This window comes from Triplophysa dalaica, chromosome 15 (genome assembly GCF_015846415.1).
Source record: "Triplophysa dalaica isolate WHDGS20190420 chromosome 15, ASM1584641v1, whole genome shotgun sequence".
NCBI classification, from domain to species: Eukaryota; Metazoa; Chordata; class Actinopteri; order Cypriniformes; family Nemacheilidae; genus Triplophysa; species Triplophysa dalaica.
In genome coordinates this window covers 18,278,152-18,296,419 of record NC_079556.1, presented here as the reverse complement: position 1 = coordinate 18,296,419, position 18,268 = coordinate 18,278,152, and the positions used below count along the sequence as shown (strand labels likewise).

The following is an 18,268-nucleotide window of genomic DNA, read 5'->3' as shown; positions in this document are numbered from 1 at the left end:
ACACACTCTACTACGTTCAATTCTTGGTTGGGCATAGGCGTAGCCAAAACATCTCCTGTTCTTAAGGTATGTATGTGTTTCACACTGAATAATCGCCACAAATTCTAGGTATCTCATGCCCAGTAATTAAAAAAATACAATTTTAAGCCCTCAAATCCTATAAAATTCTAAACTACAAAATAAATGTAAAACAGTTCCTTCAGAAGAATAGTAGTTTAAGGGTATGACGGGATGAACATAAACTTTGAAAAACCTGGATTCGCTTTGGTTAGCTGTGAAGTATGCATATGATAGACAGACACAAGGCCAATGGGTTACGTCAAAATGAAGTGCTTTTATTTACAATGAAAAAATATATGTGCAACAGGGGGTGTAAGGCATATATATAATATTAACAAGTAGTTACAATTGGTACTACTAGTACGAAGGGAAATAACATGAGCGGTGTTAAAGCGAAAAACAAAAAAACATACACTAGCTTTTGAATACAACAGTAAAGGCACAAAGGTCTTTGGGGTCAAGACGCCGAATCTAAACCTACATTCATTTATCATTACCTAATATATCTCCTTATCTAATATGTCTAACAGCTATTAAAAGCTATGTGGTGTACAAAGTAAGCCATGTGACATGCTTCCCTATTTAAAACACTCCGGTCAAGGTTGTTCAGCACAGGTTCAGACTGTCACCAGGTGAAAAAAACAAAAGTGTCGGACACTCAAAAGGGCAACAGACCACCAATCAAAGTACTGAATAAAGAAGACGAAACATTGGCGACGGAAGTAATCGGCTTGTTCCGGTGTCAGGGGGGCTTTTGTAAGCTGAGCTTTGGTATGAATTGGCTTCCTCCACAGGTGTTTATTATGACAGACAGACGAGCAAACCAATGTCCTTCCTAAAGAGAGTGATAGGCGGTGATCATCTCTCGAGTGTTCCCTGCACAGACTGTTTAAGTTAACCAAACGTTGGAATGTGGCAGGTGCATTTCTCAGACCAAATGGCATTACCTCGTACTGGAAGAAACCATAAGGGGTTACAAAAGCAGAGATCTCAGATGCTCTAGGTGTCAAAGGTATTTGTCAGGTGTCGAAGGTATTAAGCATGTCCAGTTTACTGACAAACTAAGCAGAACCCACATTAACAATACAGTCTTTTACTCTTGGTAAAGGAAAACAGTCTGGTACAGTCATGGAGTGAACTTTACGGTAATCTGTACAAAATGTTCAGGTAGATGAAAAATGTAGAGTAATGTAATGTAGAAAAATTATACCGTACTGTTGTTACATCTTGTTCATATGCCAGAACTAATAGATCTGTTTTATTGCACATTTGAATGTCAGAGGGGAAGAACAGCAGGCAGGAGACAAAGTGATTTTTGTTATGATATGGACAGGGGAAAACCCAATTGCAGGCAGAAATGGAGACGGTAGGTAGGGGTAACAGGGATTTATTGTCCATAAACACTAACAAAAAGGCAAAACAAAACCCACAAGGGGGAAAACAGGACAGGGTAATATATATATAAATAAGTAAAGACAAAGACACTGACTAATACTAAACTAAGAAAACAAAACACTTGAAACGAACACTAAACTACACTTGACACGAGGGAACAGGAACAAGGTAACAGGTATATATGAACAGCTAAGAGCACAAGCACGAGTAGAAGCACAAGTACATACACGAGACTCACGGGAGTACATGCAACGAACCAGCACAAGACAATGAAACATGAGAGGTATTTCAAGGGGAACAAACATAGGATAATTGGTAAGGGACAGGTGTGGGTAATGAAACACTAATGGGAAGGTAATCAACACAAACTAGGAAACAGGAGGGTAGGGAAAACGCAGACAAGACATGAGAAGGCGCATGTCAGCCAATATGTAAGCAAAGACATGTCCTTCTCACACAAAACCCAAGGACCTATGCCATGACTCCACTGCAAGACAAGAATAACCATGACATGATAGTGGAATCATGACATAAGCCCCCCCCAAAATGAACACCTCCAGGTGTTCATCAAGGGGCAACTAACAGGACAAGACAGACTGGGATACAGACAAGACCAGACAGAACATGGTGAACAAAATTAAAGGCAAACAGGCAAGAACAAACAGGGGACTGGGGTGACTCAATAAAAATAACAAACATGGGAGGGGGGGAGGGGGAACAACAAAGTTCATGGGGGAATGTCCAGTAGGGTTGGGATGGGGGGGAACAGATTTAGACCGGGGTGACGCTCGAGAGCGTGAATCCCCAGGGGTCTTAACTGGAGAAGTCCTGGGGGGCACAGTCTTAGTCCCAGAGGACCTTGTAGGGACAGTCTTGGCTGCCAGCTGGACATGGCTAGGACCCAGGTATGCTCCCAGTTGAGCCACCGGCAGGGCTGCAGGCTGAGTCACCGGCAGGGCTGCAGGCTGAGTCACCGGCAGGGCTGCAGGCTGAGTCACCGGCAGGGCTGCCGGCTGAGTCACCGGCTGGGCTGCCGGCTGAGTCACCGGCTGGGTTGCCGGCTGAGTCACCGGCTCGAAGGTCGACTGACACACCGGACTGGACACCGGACTGGACACCGGACTGGACACCGGACTGGACACCGGACTGGACACCGGACTGGACACCGGACTGGACACCGGCTGCACCGGACTGGACACCGGCTGCACCGGACTGGACACTGGACTGGACACTGGCCTGGACACTGGCCTGGACACTGGCCTGGACACTGGCCTGGACACTGGCCTGGACACTGGCCTGGAAACCGGCTGCACCGGACTGGAAACCGGCTGCACCAGACTGGATACTGAACTGGTCACTGGACTGGGCAACGGCTGCACCGGACTGGAGACCAACGGACTCCGAACCGACCTGCGTTGCCTCTTCTTCAGCCGAGCCACCCGCCTGGTGGTCGGCTGAAGGGATGAAGAAGACGAGACGGCCGGCTCCGGATTGGGGGCCTCGGATGAGGACCCCCAGGATTCCCGTCTCCCCCGCTTGCCAGTGAGGCTGGTGGACGATGGAGAGGGTGCGGGGGGTGAGGAGAGGCCCACGACCACAATTTGCAGGGTATGGCCCTCGGGGATGGCGGCCAGCGGAGAGGGAGAATAGGATTGAACTGAGACCCTGGGCTCCGGCCGGTTCATGGCGTACCTGATCAGGTCCGTGAAGCCCAGTGGTCTCAGCATCTGCATCTCCCGCCCCTTTAAAGGTTGATTGAGGCCGCCATTGAACAGGACCATCTGTTCCTGTTCATCGTGGACCATCTCCCCTGCAACCTCGAAGAATCGGTCCGCGAACTCCAACACAGAGTGTCCCTGGCGCAAGTTAAGTAGGCGGTGGGCCTGGCTTGATCGCCTTGCCTCCATTTCGCCTGCTGGGTTCGGTTATGGCTGTTTCGTTCTGTTATGATATGGACAGGGGAAAACCCAATTGCAGGCAGAAATGGAGACGGTAGGTAGGGGTAACAGGGATTTATTGACCATAAACACTAACAAAAAGGCAAAACAAAACCCACAAGGGGGAAAACAGGACAGGGTAATATATATATATAAATAAGTAAAGACAAAGACACTGACTAATACTAAACTAAGAAAACAAAACACTTGAAACGAACACTAAACTACACTTACTTGACACGAGGGAACAGGAACAAGGTAACAGGTATATATGAACAGCTAAGAGCAGAAGCACGAGCAGAAGCACGAGCAGAAGCACGAGCAGAAGCACGAGCAGAAGCACGAGCAGAACCAAAATTTCTAGGCCCCCTACAAATAGGAAAATATAAAGGGGTCTGCTCTTCTGGGCCCTAAATCAGCCTGTGCCCTTAAAAATCGTCCTAACCTTCCACCCCTTTACGGCGTCCATGTATCTACTTGTGAAGTCTATACAATTTCAACATCCAAGAGAATGTAGAATATAGCATTAAGAAAAACATCCATACAAACATTAACAGTTTCCAGTCTTTACAATGATTAAATGTTCAATCAATGCAAATCCAGATTGGCTGTAATGTGCCTTTTATTGAGGAGTGTCTTCTGTTTGGCCACTCTACCATACAGACCGAGATGAGATGAGATGTGTGTGCCCTTCCAAATCATGTCCAATAAACTCTTTCCAGATGCACTTGTATTTGTAAACATTTTCTTATATTTTCTTTAAGGGTACCCATTATTATTCTTTTATTGGTTCTGTTGGCTGCTGTCTTCCTGGTTATTATTGATGATCCTCAGATGGAGTACCTCTATGTGACTCTCTTCATACTGAGTAGCATTGTGATTTATATACCCTACATTTACCTCAAGCTGTTCCCAGGAGTTTTAAATAAACTTAAAATCTTCCTTCAATGGCTACAAAAATGAAAACAAAAAGAGCTTATGAAAACAAAGAGCTTTAATGCAAGTCGGTCACACCTGAGAATCGCTATATCCATATACCATAACATCACGTGCAGTATCATTAATTATTTTCTACTCTGAACTTCACTTACGAGTCAGCAGCATTTAACGTGACTGTGTAGTTTAACTTAAATGTATTCTTCATGGATGTAGACACACACACATTCATGGGTAAAGAATCACTGTAACACAGTTAAGAGGCACTGTGTGTTATTATTGTGATTTAGTTAAAAGGGACCAGACTGTAAGCTTGTGTATGTGTGTGTCTAAATGGTGATTTTTCTAAATTAAAATATAGGGGGATAAGGTGTAGGGGTAGGACTTGATTGGCGGACAAAATAAGTAGTTAACTATGTCAGAATGAGAAATATAGGAAATCGGGTCGTCAATCTTTATATGTACGTGAAGTTACATCATATGGCTATTGTGATTATGTGTGTGTCTACATCTAAGTACAATAGATTTAAACTACATACAGTAACATTAAATACTGCTGACGCGTGAGTGAAGTTCAGAGTAGAAAATTATTCCTTATACTGCATATGACACAGCACATGGCTATAGCGATTCTGGGGTGTGATCGACTTGCATTAAAGAGCTTTATTTTCACAGCTATTTCTGAAGAAGAATAATTTTTTCTCCAGCATTCATTGTTTTTTGGCAATGTTGCAGGTGGAGATTGTGCACCTTAAAAAGTGTTTTTCCTGTTGTAATTGGAAAAGTTACATAACTGGATTCTATTAAGTGTGTTTTTCAAATGTTATAATGAAGGATTTGTACAATTGAGAAATATAATTTTCATGTTGTGTTGTGACCTGTTGAATACTGCAAAATAAATCTCTTCTAATACCTTCAATTATTACTTATACCGAACTGCAGACACATTTTAACGACTTTACTTGGACCCATTGTGCGAGCTGTCTCATTAATACTGCGTGGGTTATGTACATGTTGCTGCTGATTGGGCTGACATTCTTGACACACCCACCAAACAAGAGAAAACATATCTCAAACCCCGTTGCACACCGTTGGAAACTGTTACCAGGAAACATGTCGTTCAACCCGGAAAACATAGCAAAACCTTGCGCACGGGTTTGAGCTTGAACATGCCCCAGGTTTGTGTAAATTGGCTTGGTAAATGTCATACAACAACTTAAAGGGATATTTCACCCCCAAAAAATCAGATGACTGGAAGATTTTCATAAATCATCCCCCATTGACTCCCATAGTATTTATTTTCAATACTTTAATTACATTCTTCTAAATTTCTTCCTGTGTATTCAGCGAAACAAAGAAATGTATGTAACAAAAAGTAAATGTTGAAAGAATTTAAAAGAAAGAAATTGGGGGTATTCTACTCTGGAGGATTTCTATGATCCTCGGCTAAAATCTGTGGTTATTTATGTCTACAGATGATTAATGACTGCTTCAATCAGAATCAACGAATTGAAAAGTAATATTGAAATCTCATTCCAAAATGACCTTCTGGATGGGCGTCTAAAGAAGAAATTCAACACTGATACATTTTCAGCTTCCCATAAGGAATCTGGTTGTATGTCCATAAACTTTTATAATTTACAGCCCAGGTGTAAAAATTGTGGAGGACTTTTATATGAAGTTTATGGAAATATTTTGCATGAATTATTTTCTATACTACACGCACAACAACATAAACGGGATCAAGTGAATCATTTAAGTCGACTCATCATAACGTTCCGTTCAAAAGAATCAGTTTGGTAAAATGATACGTACAGTAATTCCGGATGTAACCAAATATGGTCTGTAGGTGGTCAAAGTGAACTCAACTCACCTTATTCCTATGGATGGAAGGTGTGGTTTCATTTCTAGTTAAACCTGACGTTTGTGCTGTTTGGAAAGCTGTGTAAAACACGTTTCTTGCCGAAGCCCTTTTTTGTTCATCTTAAACAACATATTAAAAGCCATTTAAAATGAAGATATTCTGGATTGGTTCACTGCTCCTGAGTCTGTTCGTGTGGATACCTGTTACGTTTTCGGTAGGTTTTCATTTTAAGTAAACATAAAATCTTTACAACTACACCCACTCTGTCAGTTTGTATGTTAAAACTAATTAACTTTCAACCTAGTAACACTTGGTTTCGCGTAAACTGTCTCTCTTAATCGATACAACAGCACGTGTGAATCTAAAATGAAAGTAGTGATAGTATGGATCATTGTGCGCTCATAACTTAACCAGGTGTTCTAGCAGAGGTTAGACAGCGACAGATTTCCCTAGCAGTATTGAACAAAAAAACATAAATGTAATCGTTATTATCATTATATTGCTTTGATCCTTTGCTTTATATTCCTGTTTGTTAAAAGCAGTTTAAAGGAAGTTTACTATAGGTCATATTCTTTCCTGGTCTGGAGGACTGCACAAACCACGCCTAGGATAATGTCCTTTAATGAAAAGTGATTTTCAGGCCATTTACAAAAAAAAGTTTTTTATACTTCTATTAAACTACAGTGCATAATTTGTACAAACGAAAACAATTGAAACAAGAAAAGAAAGACAGAAGAACAAAACAACATAGACTGGGGTTGGGAATATAAACGGGAAAAGAATAATAATTTATGTCAGGGGAGCAATAAAAAATTAATTAAGTATACATAAATTAAAATAACATAGCGCTTCAATCATGCTTAATAAGTATTTTTGCACTTTTGTTTTTTAATATGACGTAAAGTAACTGCCAAACTGTTTAATTTATATTTTTAATTGTTCAAAATTTGTCTTTTCTTCATCCATTTCTTCACATGTATGTGCTTTTTACTAATTAAAACAAAAAGCTGTACGAGAAAAGAGATTGTACTTTAGGAATATTATCTGGCAAAAAAAAATGACATCAAAAATTCAATTGAATTAAAGTTGAAAATTAACAAGAACAGAAATCAGAGACGTCAATCCAAATTTTTAGAATAGTCTACATACAATCAAAGAAAATATGATTTCTCAAATTACACCACAAAAGTTGAAAGAGTTATCCATATCTTATTTAAAATGTATAAAGAATGCTGTAACAGGGTAAATTCTGTGTAGTATATTGAAGGAGTATTCCTTATTGCCAATTCTTTTTTTCCCCACTATATTATACAATTATGGATGACCAATACATTGTTGATGATGGGATAATATTTGTCTTTAAAGGGTAACTTCACTAAATCCGATAGGACTAGTTGTTATAATCCCACTATTTCAGCACAGTTATTACAAATTACTCACCCTCGTCTTTGAAAACTACAGGACCTCAGTTTATCTAGACTGCAGTGCAACCAACTTTCAAAGCGCAGAAAGTGAGTAAAGACATTGTTGAAATAGTCAATGTCACTCCAATGGTTCAGCTTTAATTATATAAATAAATAAAGTAAATAAATAAAGACTCATTTGTAAAATGTAAGTATTCTCTTTTCAGCACTAGCGTATGACAGGGAAATATGCATCTCCTGCTTTTGAAATGTTTTAATGAAATACATACAATATTGGTTTGTTATAAAATGATTTACTTTTTTATTAATTGAGATATCTTGCTTCAACAAAAATGTCTCTATCTGCATTAAAAACAGACTCTTTATACATCATTTAGGCAGCAGAACAGAACTGTAAGGAACTAAGAATTTTTAAAAACTCAATTATAAGAATCTTTGCCAATTACATTAGAATATTATACATATAAATTAATAACATTTTAGTACTCATCTGTGATATATTGATTGTATGAAGAATACATTGCTTTCAGTAAACCCTCTTAATACTAACTCCATGTAGAGTGCATCTTAAAATAAATATTTACTCTTAAGTGTGTCAGAATTATAAGAAAGATTTAATTTGACTAGTATTGCTAGACTTACGAATAAATGTGATTTATAAAGGTTTCTAATTGTTAAGACTAGGTCTCGATTTAGCTGCAGAGGTATTTTATCGAGTATTCGCATAGGAAGTTATTTTCTTTATTAAAAAACAATACTAAATATACAAGAGAAAATAAGATAGGTCTCTTGAAATGAAATTGTTTCCTTTTTAGAAAAATGTACATTTTTATTACTGAAATTGCATACATTAACATGTGAAAGCTAAACCCATTTAGTGCATTTCATTGCCAAATTACATTCAAAATGCAATATAAAACAAATATATGAATAAAAATACAAATAACTATTTCAAATAACTTCAGAAAACTTCATAACATTTGGATAACGTCCATGTTAAAACATACTTCTACATAAAACATACTGAAGCTATTCTTCACAATGGGAAGTGTGGATGGGCCTTTTATTGCCGAAATTAAACTGAGAAAACGCATCGCAAGCTGTTGTATTCCTTTTAATTGTTTACTTTTATCAAAAGCATATAGCCCTACAAGGTAAAAATGAAAATACATGAAAATAAAAGGATTTGAATGTGCTGTAAATAAAATTTAAAGCTTTTCTTCATGTGTTGTTTACTTGTACAAAACCCACGTTACGTTGTTAATGCAACCTGCCTCTTATATCTTAAGTTGTTATGCTTGTCATGACATCACATGGCAAATCTATGGCCCACACTCCAGTACAGTAGGTGGCAGATATGCACCTCAAACGTAAGTTGCCAGCCACCCGCCATTGAAAAGGAACAAAAGAAGAATCACGTCAATATGGCGTACGACTGCCGATCGCATTTACACTACACACATTTATGCAAAACTGTACGTACCCAATTGGCCCTTGTTAAGTAGGTACTTACTGAAATTAAGTACCTACTCATTGAGTATGCCATTTCGGATTCAGCCTGGGTCTCGTATTTAAACAACAAAATAAATTATTCTCTATAAGCGAACAGACTCCTAACAAATGCTTTGTGTTTTCTATAAGTGCAAGTAAATATGACAAACCGGTCATGTTTACAAACCACACACATTGCTTTCTACGAGTGAATGTACAAACGTGTTACGGTGACATTTTACCTACTTCTACACAAGTTAACACAGGTCCCTGAAGTCTAAAAACAAATACAGGTAGTTACAATTTCATCATCTGCAACTTTGCCTCGTTCAGTCTGGGGGATTTACATTGAAAATAAACTAAATCCATTGCTCTCTTGTGTCCTCTGAGGCTGGGACTTCTAAATAGTGTTCAGTGCTGGATCTGTGCAGCAAATGATAGAACAGTTGGCACGCTTCGCTCTAACTTCTGCCATGGTGTTGGAACTGATATACGTATGTTGCTTGCGAAAACAAAAATGGCGGCAGCGCCATGGGTGGAAAGTTAATATTTTATTAAGCCCTAGCTACGTCAGAAAGGCTGCGAATTCTGATCGACTCGTTTTTTCACATGCTTGCAGAGAAAGGCTGACCAAAACCGTTTACAAAAAAGTTACTTTTAGGGATGTACCGATATGTTAATTTCGGGCCGATAACGATAAACGGTAATTATTTAACACTGGAAGCCACTGGAATTTTTATTTAATAAAATGATTGTAGATGTTCTTCCAGAGCAACCAGGAAAAGTGTTCTTAATAGCCACATGTCCAACTGGTGTCAAGACGGAAAGCTTTCAGACAGGAATCGGCTTTAAAAATTTGCTTTTGTTCCTATAATTTACACATTCAAAAATATCTACTGTACCTACATTAAAAATGTTTTGCAAATAACAGTAAGTGAATGATCATGACAGAAAGACAGTACTGTATTGGATTTTAACTGTCAGCAGCGTGCAGCTGAAGTGGTTTAACCAGAGAAAATGATTCATCATTACATATATTTATATTTTACCGATACTGATAACGCCAAAAATTACCATTTATAGGCCAATACTGATATGGCCGATAATTTATAGTGCATCCCTAGTTACTTTGTTGTTATTTTTCACCCCATTATAGCACTTAAACAAATAAAAAGTCAGATTTTCATGAAATCTCCCTTTTAAATTGAAATTTCCTTTTTATTGTTTATTTAAGAAATATGCTTCAGGGTTACTCTTTCTCTTTACAGGCTTCTTCAGAAGGTCCTGAGGATCAGGACACATCAGGAGATGATGAATCCTCAGGATCAGGATCAGGATCAGGATCAGGATCAGGATCAGGATTGGCAGAATATGGTAATGTTTTATCAAAACTCATTTGTTTTCATTATCTTCCTTAAATACTGTAGCCACTGTTATCCCATTTACACCTTTAACTTCATTTACCTTATGTAAATTCAAAACCACAGAACCTGCCTGGGTTACAGATGCCCCTATGATACCAACAGAACAAAGTACCAGAATTCCAGTCACAATAGGCTCATATTCACACTACACATCAGTTTCTCAAAGCATACGGAGGGAAGCCACAGCTGTTAGTCTTATGGGCCCAGAAGAGACAACCACTGTTTTCAAGAAAGGGTTTGCATCTACTGTAGTAGAGGACTACACACAAAAAAAAGATGTTAAAGATGACAACAGACCTACGACAGACCTAAAACTCAATGACCAAATAACCAGTGTTCCTCGAAGGAAGACCACTACTGTGCAGACAACAGGAACAACAGATGTGACAAATCTTACAACTGAAGTTACTGCAAAAAACACGACACATCTTACGACTGCAGAAGACAAAAATAACATTTTTGAAAATGATATTAAATCAAAATCAGCTAATGTTCAGAATTCAGATATGGTGAGTAAAACTGGTTTAATCATTAATCAAACCACATGCAGAAAATTAGTTTCATTTTGATCATCTCTCCTAAGATACAGACTAGAAATAAAAAATTCAGACAAATTTCAGATCAAATCAGGAATCTCACAAAAAAACACATTCTCTCTTTTCAGGATGCTGACTTTCACTTTGACAAAGAAATGAAGACCAGAGGAGTCGAGCCTGCTCATGATCATGAAACAGCAGCAGGTTTCTCATCAGGGAACCTACTGGAGAGGAAGGAGGTTCTTGCAGGTGTGTAGTAATCCAGTGCATGAAGAAGACAACACTGAAGAATTGACACTTTGCTACAATGTTAAGTAGTGAATGTACAGCTTGTATAAGAGTGTAAATTTGCTGTCCCCTAAAATAACTCAACACACAGCCATTAATGTCTAAACCGCTGGCAACAAAAGTGAGCACACCCCTACGTGAAAATGTCCATATTGGGCCCAAAGTGTCAATATTTTGTGTAGTTGTAGTCAAGTCCACTGTTGTAGAGTCCAAGACAAGTCCAAGACCAGGACTAGTCGAGACCGAGTCAAGACCGAGTCCAAAGAGGTTCGAGGTCCAAGACAAGTCCAATTCCAGAGAGGTTCGAGTCCAAGTCAAGACCGAGTCCAATTGAGACAGTCAAGACAGAGACAGAAAAAATCATGACTACAAGACCACTTACTTAAATCTTGATCATTTATGTGAGGCAAGAGAAAGCATATTTTCTGTTCTAAGATAATTATTTTCATTATTGTTTGCTATGATCAAAAAGCAGATAAAATAAGGTTCTTTTATTAACTTTATGTAGCACTAAAGTCACAAAGCTGAAGAATCACTTCACATTTTTTTATTGAAGTGTGACAATTTTATTCTGCCGATAGAAAATGTAACAAATAACCAGCAAACACTTGAATATGTTCCCATTTTTGAACTTATTACTTGGTGTCCCCCAAAATAACCAAAAATTATAAAAAAAAATGATCAGCCCTCCTAACAGCAAGGCTATGTAGCATTAAGCACCTTACTGTGTGTGTGCGTGCGTGTGCATGCCCGTGCGTGTGTGTGCGCCTGCCCTTGCGTGTTCAAACTTCGATAGAGGACCCGCCAGAAAGAGCAGAGGCCCCACGGTTCGTTTAAAAGAATGTTTCGGTTCCTATCCTTATATAACATGTTCATATCGCAATGACAATAAAAATATGATCAATCTTATCTTTAAGCCCTACTTTCGAAACTCATAAAACTACTCAAACTGCACTGCTAATTCTGAAACATGGCATTAACTTCCCTCTCTTTGTGATGCCTTTACAGGAGTCTTACGAAATAGGAAGTTGTCCCACCGGTTTTGGGGAAAGTTTTGTTGCAAAATGTTTCCTTTTAATTGTCGATAAGTTCTTTATGGTTTGTAAAACCAAATTGTATTATGCCGCTGCTCGCTGACATCGTGCCTGATAAATGATTTATGTTTCACTGGTTTGCGCCGCGGACGGATCGTTCATTTGAACCGGTTCTTTCTTTTTAGTGAACCGACCAATTCATCTGAATCGTTCGCATTTAGTGTCTCCGGTAAACACTTAATATTATCTACAAATTAATTCAGTTATTCACTTTGAACCAATATACCGGAGTTATTAAGTTACACCAACAGCGAACACTGAACTGAACTGCTGTGTGAAGAGAGAACTTATGACCACGTGCGGCTCTCGTTCTTGAGCCGAGAGTCCACAACAGTTTTCGGATCATTAGTTTTCAGATCACAAGAATATTGATTTATTAATGTTCTGTTTTGAAGAAGAAAATAAAACATATATTGCTGGACTCGGATGAGACCGACTAGAACATTTGTCGAGACCAATGACCAAGTCCGAGACAAGTCCGAGTGCAAATACCAACGAGTCCAAGACAAGTCCGAGACCTCAAAAAAGGACCTCTTGAGTCCGAACTCGAGTACTACAGCACTGGTAGCCACCATTATTTTCCAGCACAGCCTTAACCCTCTTGGGCATCGAGTTCACCAGAGCTTAACAGGTTGCCACTGGAGTCCTCTTCCACTCCTCCATGAGTTGGTGGAAGAGCTGGTGGATGTTAGAGACCTTGCACTCCTCCACCTTCCATTAGAGGATGCACCACAGATGCTCAATGGGGTTTAGGTCTTCACCTTTACCCTCAGCTTCTTTAGCAAGGCAGTGGTTGTCTTGGAAGTGTGTTTGGGGTCGTTATCATGTTGGAATACTGCCCTGCGGCCCAGTCTCTGAAGAAAGGGGATCATGCACTGCTTCAGTATGTCACAGTACATGTCGGCATTCATGGTTCCCTCAATGAACTGTAGCTCCCAATTTGATGCAGTTAGTGGCGTATGGTCTGAGCAACGACAGGCTGACCCCTACCCCCTATCTAAAAATGCAAAACGTTTTCTTTGATCTTTAGGTTTAAGGGTTAGGGGATAAAATATTTTTTTTACAGTATACAACTCATTACACCAATGAACTGTCCCCACGGAGACGTGTGTGTGCTTGTGTGTGTGTGTGTGTTCGTGTGTGTGTCTGTGTGTGCATATTGTGTGCGTGGAGTGTTTTATGTGAGTGTGTCTGTTTTCTGTGTTTTTGCCTTTTTCTTGTTTTCACAGGTATTTAACTTTAATTATTTTGCTTATAGTCAATATGGCTCATGTACAGCTGCTGTAACAATGAAAATTGTAAAAAGCGCTTTATAAAGAAAGTTGAGTGTTGAGTTGAGCATTCATGTACCCCATGCAATTTTGGCGGATCCTTTGCAATGCGAGTTGTGGAGGGAGATGAACAGCTGTTTTTTTAAAAATATAGCCGTTTAAATAATACATAATGAATACAGTAATAAAAATATCTCAGACAACCGTTCACATGGTGTACCCTTCCTGCAGTTAGCCTACTTTCAAGGGCACAAGACGCGTTTTAGAACACGACCTATCACGTGCGCAAACCGACTGCCTGTGGCTGTGGATTACAGATTATAGCATTGTAAATAACATTAAGTTTCTTGGACAGACCGATCAAATCGCTTGTAAGACAAGTGAGAGGCGGGAATTATTTTTGTATTGAATGTATTAGCATTTTGACCTTTTAATGATGTGGCATCTCTGGACATTCTTAAAGTCTCTCTAAATATTTGAAATGTTAAGGCGGGCCAGGTAAAGATGATGTAAGGGGCCGCATTTGGCCCGCGGGCCGCCAGTTGACTAGCCCTGGCCGAGGCCATCTTTATGTAGAGCAACATTTTTTATTTCAGATCCTCAGAGAGTTCTTTGCTATGAGGTGCCATGTTAAACTTCTAGTGATCTGTATGTGACACTTAATTTTACACACCTGCGCCCCATTCACACCTGAGACCTTGTAACACTACAGAATTACATGACACCGGGGAGGGAAAATGGCCCAATTAGGGGTGTTCTCACTTTTTTGCTAGCGGTTTAGACTTGATTGGCTGTGTGTTGAGTTTTTTTGAGGGGACAGCTAATCTACACTATTATACAGGCTGTACACTTACTAGTTTACATTGTAGCAAAGTGTCATTTCTTCAGTGTTGTCTCAACAAAAGATAATAAAAAAACACTAAAATGTGAGAGGTGTACTTACTTCTGTGAGATACTGTATGTTGACTTAAAGCGATGGGGTCCACGTGTCAAGAGTTCTAAAAACACATATATCCAACACAAATGTGATCCCAGTGGCTCCTGGTGACATATTGAAGTCTTATGAAGCGAATCAATCGTTTTTGCAATGAACTGAATATCATTTTTAAATGATGATGTCCTAATCGCACTTCCTTTGTCCCATAAATGACATATGCACAATCTCAAAGGTTAAAGGGCACTAGTTTGTTTACATACTAAGGGAGGACAAATGTGCAGATCTTGTGCAGATCTTAAGATAAGTCATTTATGCGACAGGACATGTGATCAGGACGTTTGGCGGAAGCTGTAAAATACCGCTTATAATTTTATAAATGACGTTCGATCGATTTGCTTCACAAGACATCGATTTGTCACCAGGAGCTGCGGGATCATGCTTGTGTTGGGTTAATGTGCTTTTAGAACTCTTTACCCATGGACCCCATTTACATCCATTATAAGAACTACAGAAGGCTGTAGATTTACCTACAAACCATCTTTACTGTTCTACTCAACAACAAAAAATCACCTACATCTCGAATATAAATAAACAATATATTTGAATTCTTTGGTGAACTATTCCTTTATTGCTTTTATAAGCTTTATGACGAATAAACGTTAAGCTGTTATTAATTAAAATCCAAAATGTATGAAATGTTTCTTTCCTCTGTAGCTCTTTCCTCATTTAATGAAAATGATCTGCTTTAAAAATCCTAAGATTTCCATATTATACAGCATGTTCCATAGAAAAGCTTTTGGTTTAACATGAGGGAAAGTAAATAATGTTCAATTTAGGGTGATCTCTTCTTTTGAGTTATTACATTTAGCTTTGTAAAAAGTAATCTCTTTACACTTTTTCTTCAGGTATCGTAGCTGGTGGTGTTGTGGGTCTAATGTTGGCTGTCATGCTGGTCTCCCTAATGATTTATAGAATGAAGAAAAAAGATGAGGGTAGCTATGCATTAGAAGAACACAGACATGTTGGCTATATGAAACCTCAGAAACACATGGAGTTCTTGGCCTAAAAGATTCAACAATCAAAAAATGAAAATGATTTGGTAATTCACTCATCCTCAGATCATTCCAAACCTTTATATATAGTTGTGGTCAAACTTTTATATACACTTTGCAGAATCTGAAAAATGTTGATAATTTAAAAAATTGGAATTCAGGAAATGTTTGTATCCTTTATAACATTGTACAGTTACTTGATTGTCCTCAGTGTGAAAATGTTGGAAAAACAGACTGTGCGGGACCTGGAGGATTGTATTGGAGACCTGTGGACAGATTATTGGGTCAGGACACAAAAAAGCCTTTAAAACCACAAAACTGTCATTAATAGGTTTCACTTTCACAGAAACGTTTTCCTTGATGTTTTGTCGGGTGTCATGTACATGTTGATCGGATGTTCTGGTACCAGTGTGTATACATTGAATTCACTTTAAGTCACTATTTAAGTCAAATGCATAGGCTTATAAAAGCAGATTTCATTCATTTTATATAAATGCAGTGGGTTAGTGACTATATGAAGTTCACACATTTACACCCTTTAAACGAACAAGCAAGATTGCTGTTTTCTTTAAGACAGCTAGAGGGCACTTAACATAACTACATGCTGTCATATGCTGCTGGCACAAATTACCCATAAACATAAGAAAAAAGCATAAAAAAATGACCAAAACAGACTGAATTTTTTTGTAATGTCTATGCATTTCTCTCAAAACATCACTCTTAATGTTATTGGTATACAAAATTTGTTTCTGTTAAATATTTCCTTCATTTCGGTCTTTGCTTTTAATTGAAATTTTGTTTAATGTGACCACACCAAACACATTCTAAAAAGTATTCGTTTTAGCATACCCTTAGCATAAGAGAATTACCAAAACAGACTGGATTTTTTGTAATGTGACCAAATTGAGAATTATTTATGTTTAAATAAGATCTCTTTGATCCTTGCTCATTTCTCTCACTACATCACTCTTAATGTTATTGGTATACAAAATTGTTTCTGTTACATATTTGTTTCATTTCTTTGTTTGCTTTTAATTGAATTCTTTGTTAAATGTGACCACAGCAAACATGTTCTTAAAAGAAATTTAAGCACAAGTTTCAAATACAAGCGTGGTGCAGCCTTGGTTGTACAGTATTCGATGCATGTAGAGAAAAAAATCTTATTAAGGTAACAAAGCCTTTTTTTATTAGTCCACACTTCCAAGTTTTCATATATATTTTTTTATTATGTCGGGAAAAAGCTTGTCAAATCTTTGGAACCTGTTAGACAAAATGAAAGTGTTAACGTTTTGTGTATATAATACAGAAAATGTTTTTAAATAAATAGAAAAACAACTGTCAGCATTATCACTATGAATCTCAAAAGCATTGTAGATCTTGCAGTATTGGTTGGTATCAGCAAAATATGATAAAACTCTCAAGTTTTAGTTTGCTTTTTGACTTGGGCACGGTTTCAGATGTGACTTGTCTGAAAGGGAATGTTCAACATTGTTTCATGCATTCTGACTTATTTACAATTTAAAACGAGCTGTCTTTTCATGCTGGACTCGGTAAATTTGTGGAATTTGACGTATGACGTAGTATTTTCTGTGCCCGGTACACTCCCCAGGTTTCGGAAATTTTTTTTGAACATGAAAATTAGTTTCGTAACAACCTACTTTTCCTAGTCCCTCATCGGATAATTATTTCCAGGAAAAGCACGTCCACTCATCAACCTGCGAAAGCCAGATGAAAGGGTAAACCCACGCGTCAACCCAAGAGAGCGGGTGATTGAGCATGCGCACACGTCAACCAGCTGGAGCAAGATAGAGAGCACTGCGTTCGCGAAGTTCTGCTGTTTTTGATTTCACTGCCTTTCGATGAGGAATTGTATATAAACGGTGGATATAAAGCTGTATTTGGAGAGCATTTCAAACTGATAGATGTAGCAGTCCCAGTGCTAAAAGATGATTGACATGAATCGCAAGCGGTAAGTGAAACGGAGTCATATGTCTGTGTTTTGTTACTAATGGGTGCGCACGTGCTTTTTGTGCTTTTGTTGATGCACCTGTCTCTCATAACTCAAATTGTTGCGCTTGTTTTTAAGTCGCATGGTTAATATCTGGTCCATGTGCATTCCAGGACAGTAGGTGGCGGAAATGCACCAAAAACGTAATTTGCTCCCCACCATTAATAAGGAAAAGAAGATCATCAAAATGGCGGACAACGGCCGATCGCATTCATACTAAAACCATTCAGGGAAAACAGTACGTACACATTAACTCCCGTTTAGTGCATACCTACTGAAATTGAGTAGCTACATACTCATTGAGTATGCGATTTCGGACTCAGCCACTGTCTATGGTTGCAGCCAGTGTCTTTAAAAACCAGAGTTGCGACACTTGCATAGCTAATATACATCTCTGTAAAAAATGTGTTTTATTTTAAAAATGTTTTGAAAAAAATACGCTTGTTAAATGAAATGTTATCTACCCTCTCCCTATATAAATTATATAATAAAATATCTTACTGACTGAAATTGTTTGTCTTATTCATTTTTCATCGTTTTTTGTGGGGCAG

General features: G+C 38.5%; 1 protein-coding gene across 1 annotated transcript; it reads left to right on the top strand.

The window, feature by feature from the left end:
* The first annotated feature begins 6,244 nt into the window (after window positions 1–6,244).
* Window positions 6,245–17,050, top strand: LOC130436885 (syndecan-1-like). Its single transcript, XM_056767896.1, has 5 exons — window positions 6,245–6,406; window positions 10,376–10,481; window positions 10,595–11,040; window positions 11,196–11,316; window positions 15,563–17,050. The coding sequence occupies exons 1-5, from the start codon at window positions 6,341–6,343 to the stop codon at window positions 15,721–15,723; spliced, it is 900 nt and encodes a 299-aa protein (XP_056623874.1). The 5' UTR covers window positions 6,245–6,340; the 3' UTR covers window positions 15,724–17,050.
* The last annotated feature ends 1,218 nt before the right edge of the window (window positions 17,051–18,268 follow it).

Bases quoted from the DNA above. Each gene is read 5' to 3' on its own strand.
- LOC130436885 (XM_056767896.1), top strand. From the start codon at position 6,341: ATGAAGATATTCTGGATTGGTTCACTGCTCCTGAGTCTGTTCGTGTGG. The intron at 6,407-10,375 runs GTAGGTTTTCAT...TTCTCTTTACAG, and splicing joins GGATACCTGTTACGTTTTCG to GCTTCTTCAGAAGGTCCTGA. The intron at 11,317-15,562 runs GTGTGTAGTAAT...CTTTTTCTTCAG, and splicing joins GAGGAAGGAGGTTCTTGCAG to GTATCGTAGCTGGTGGTGTT.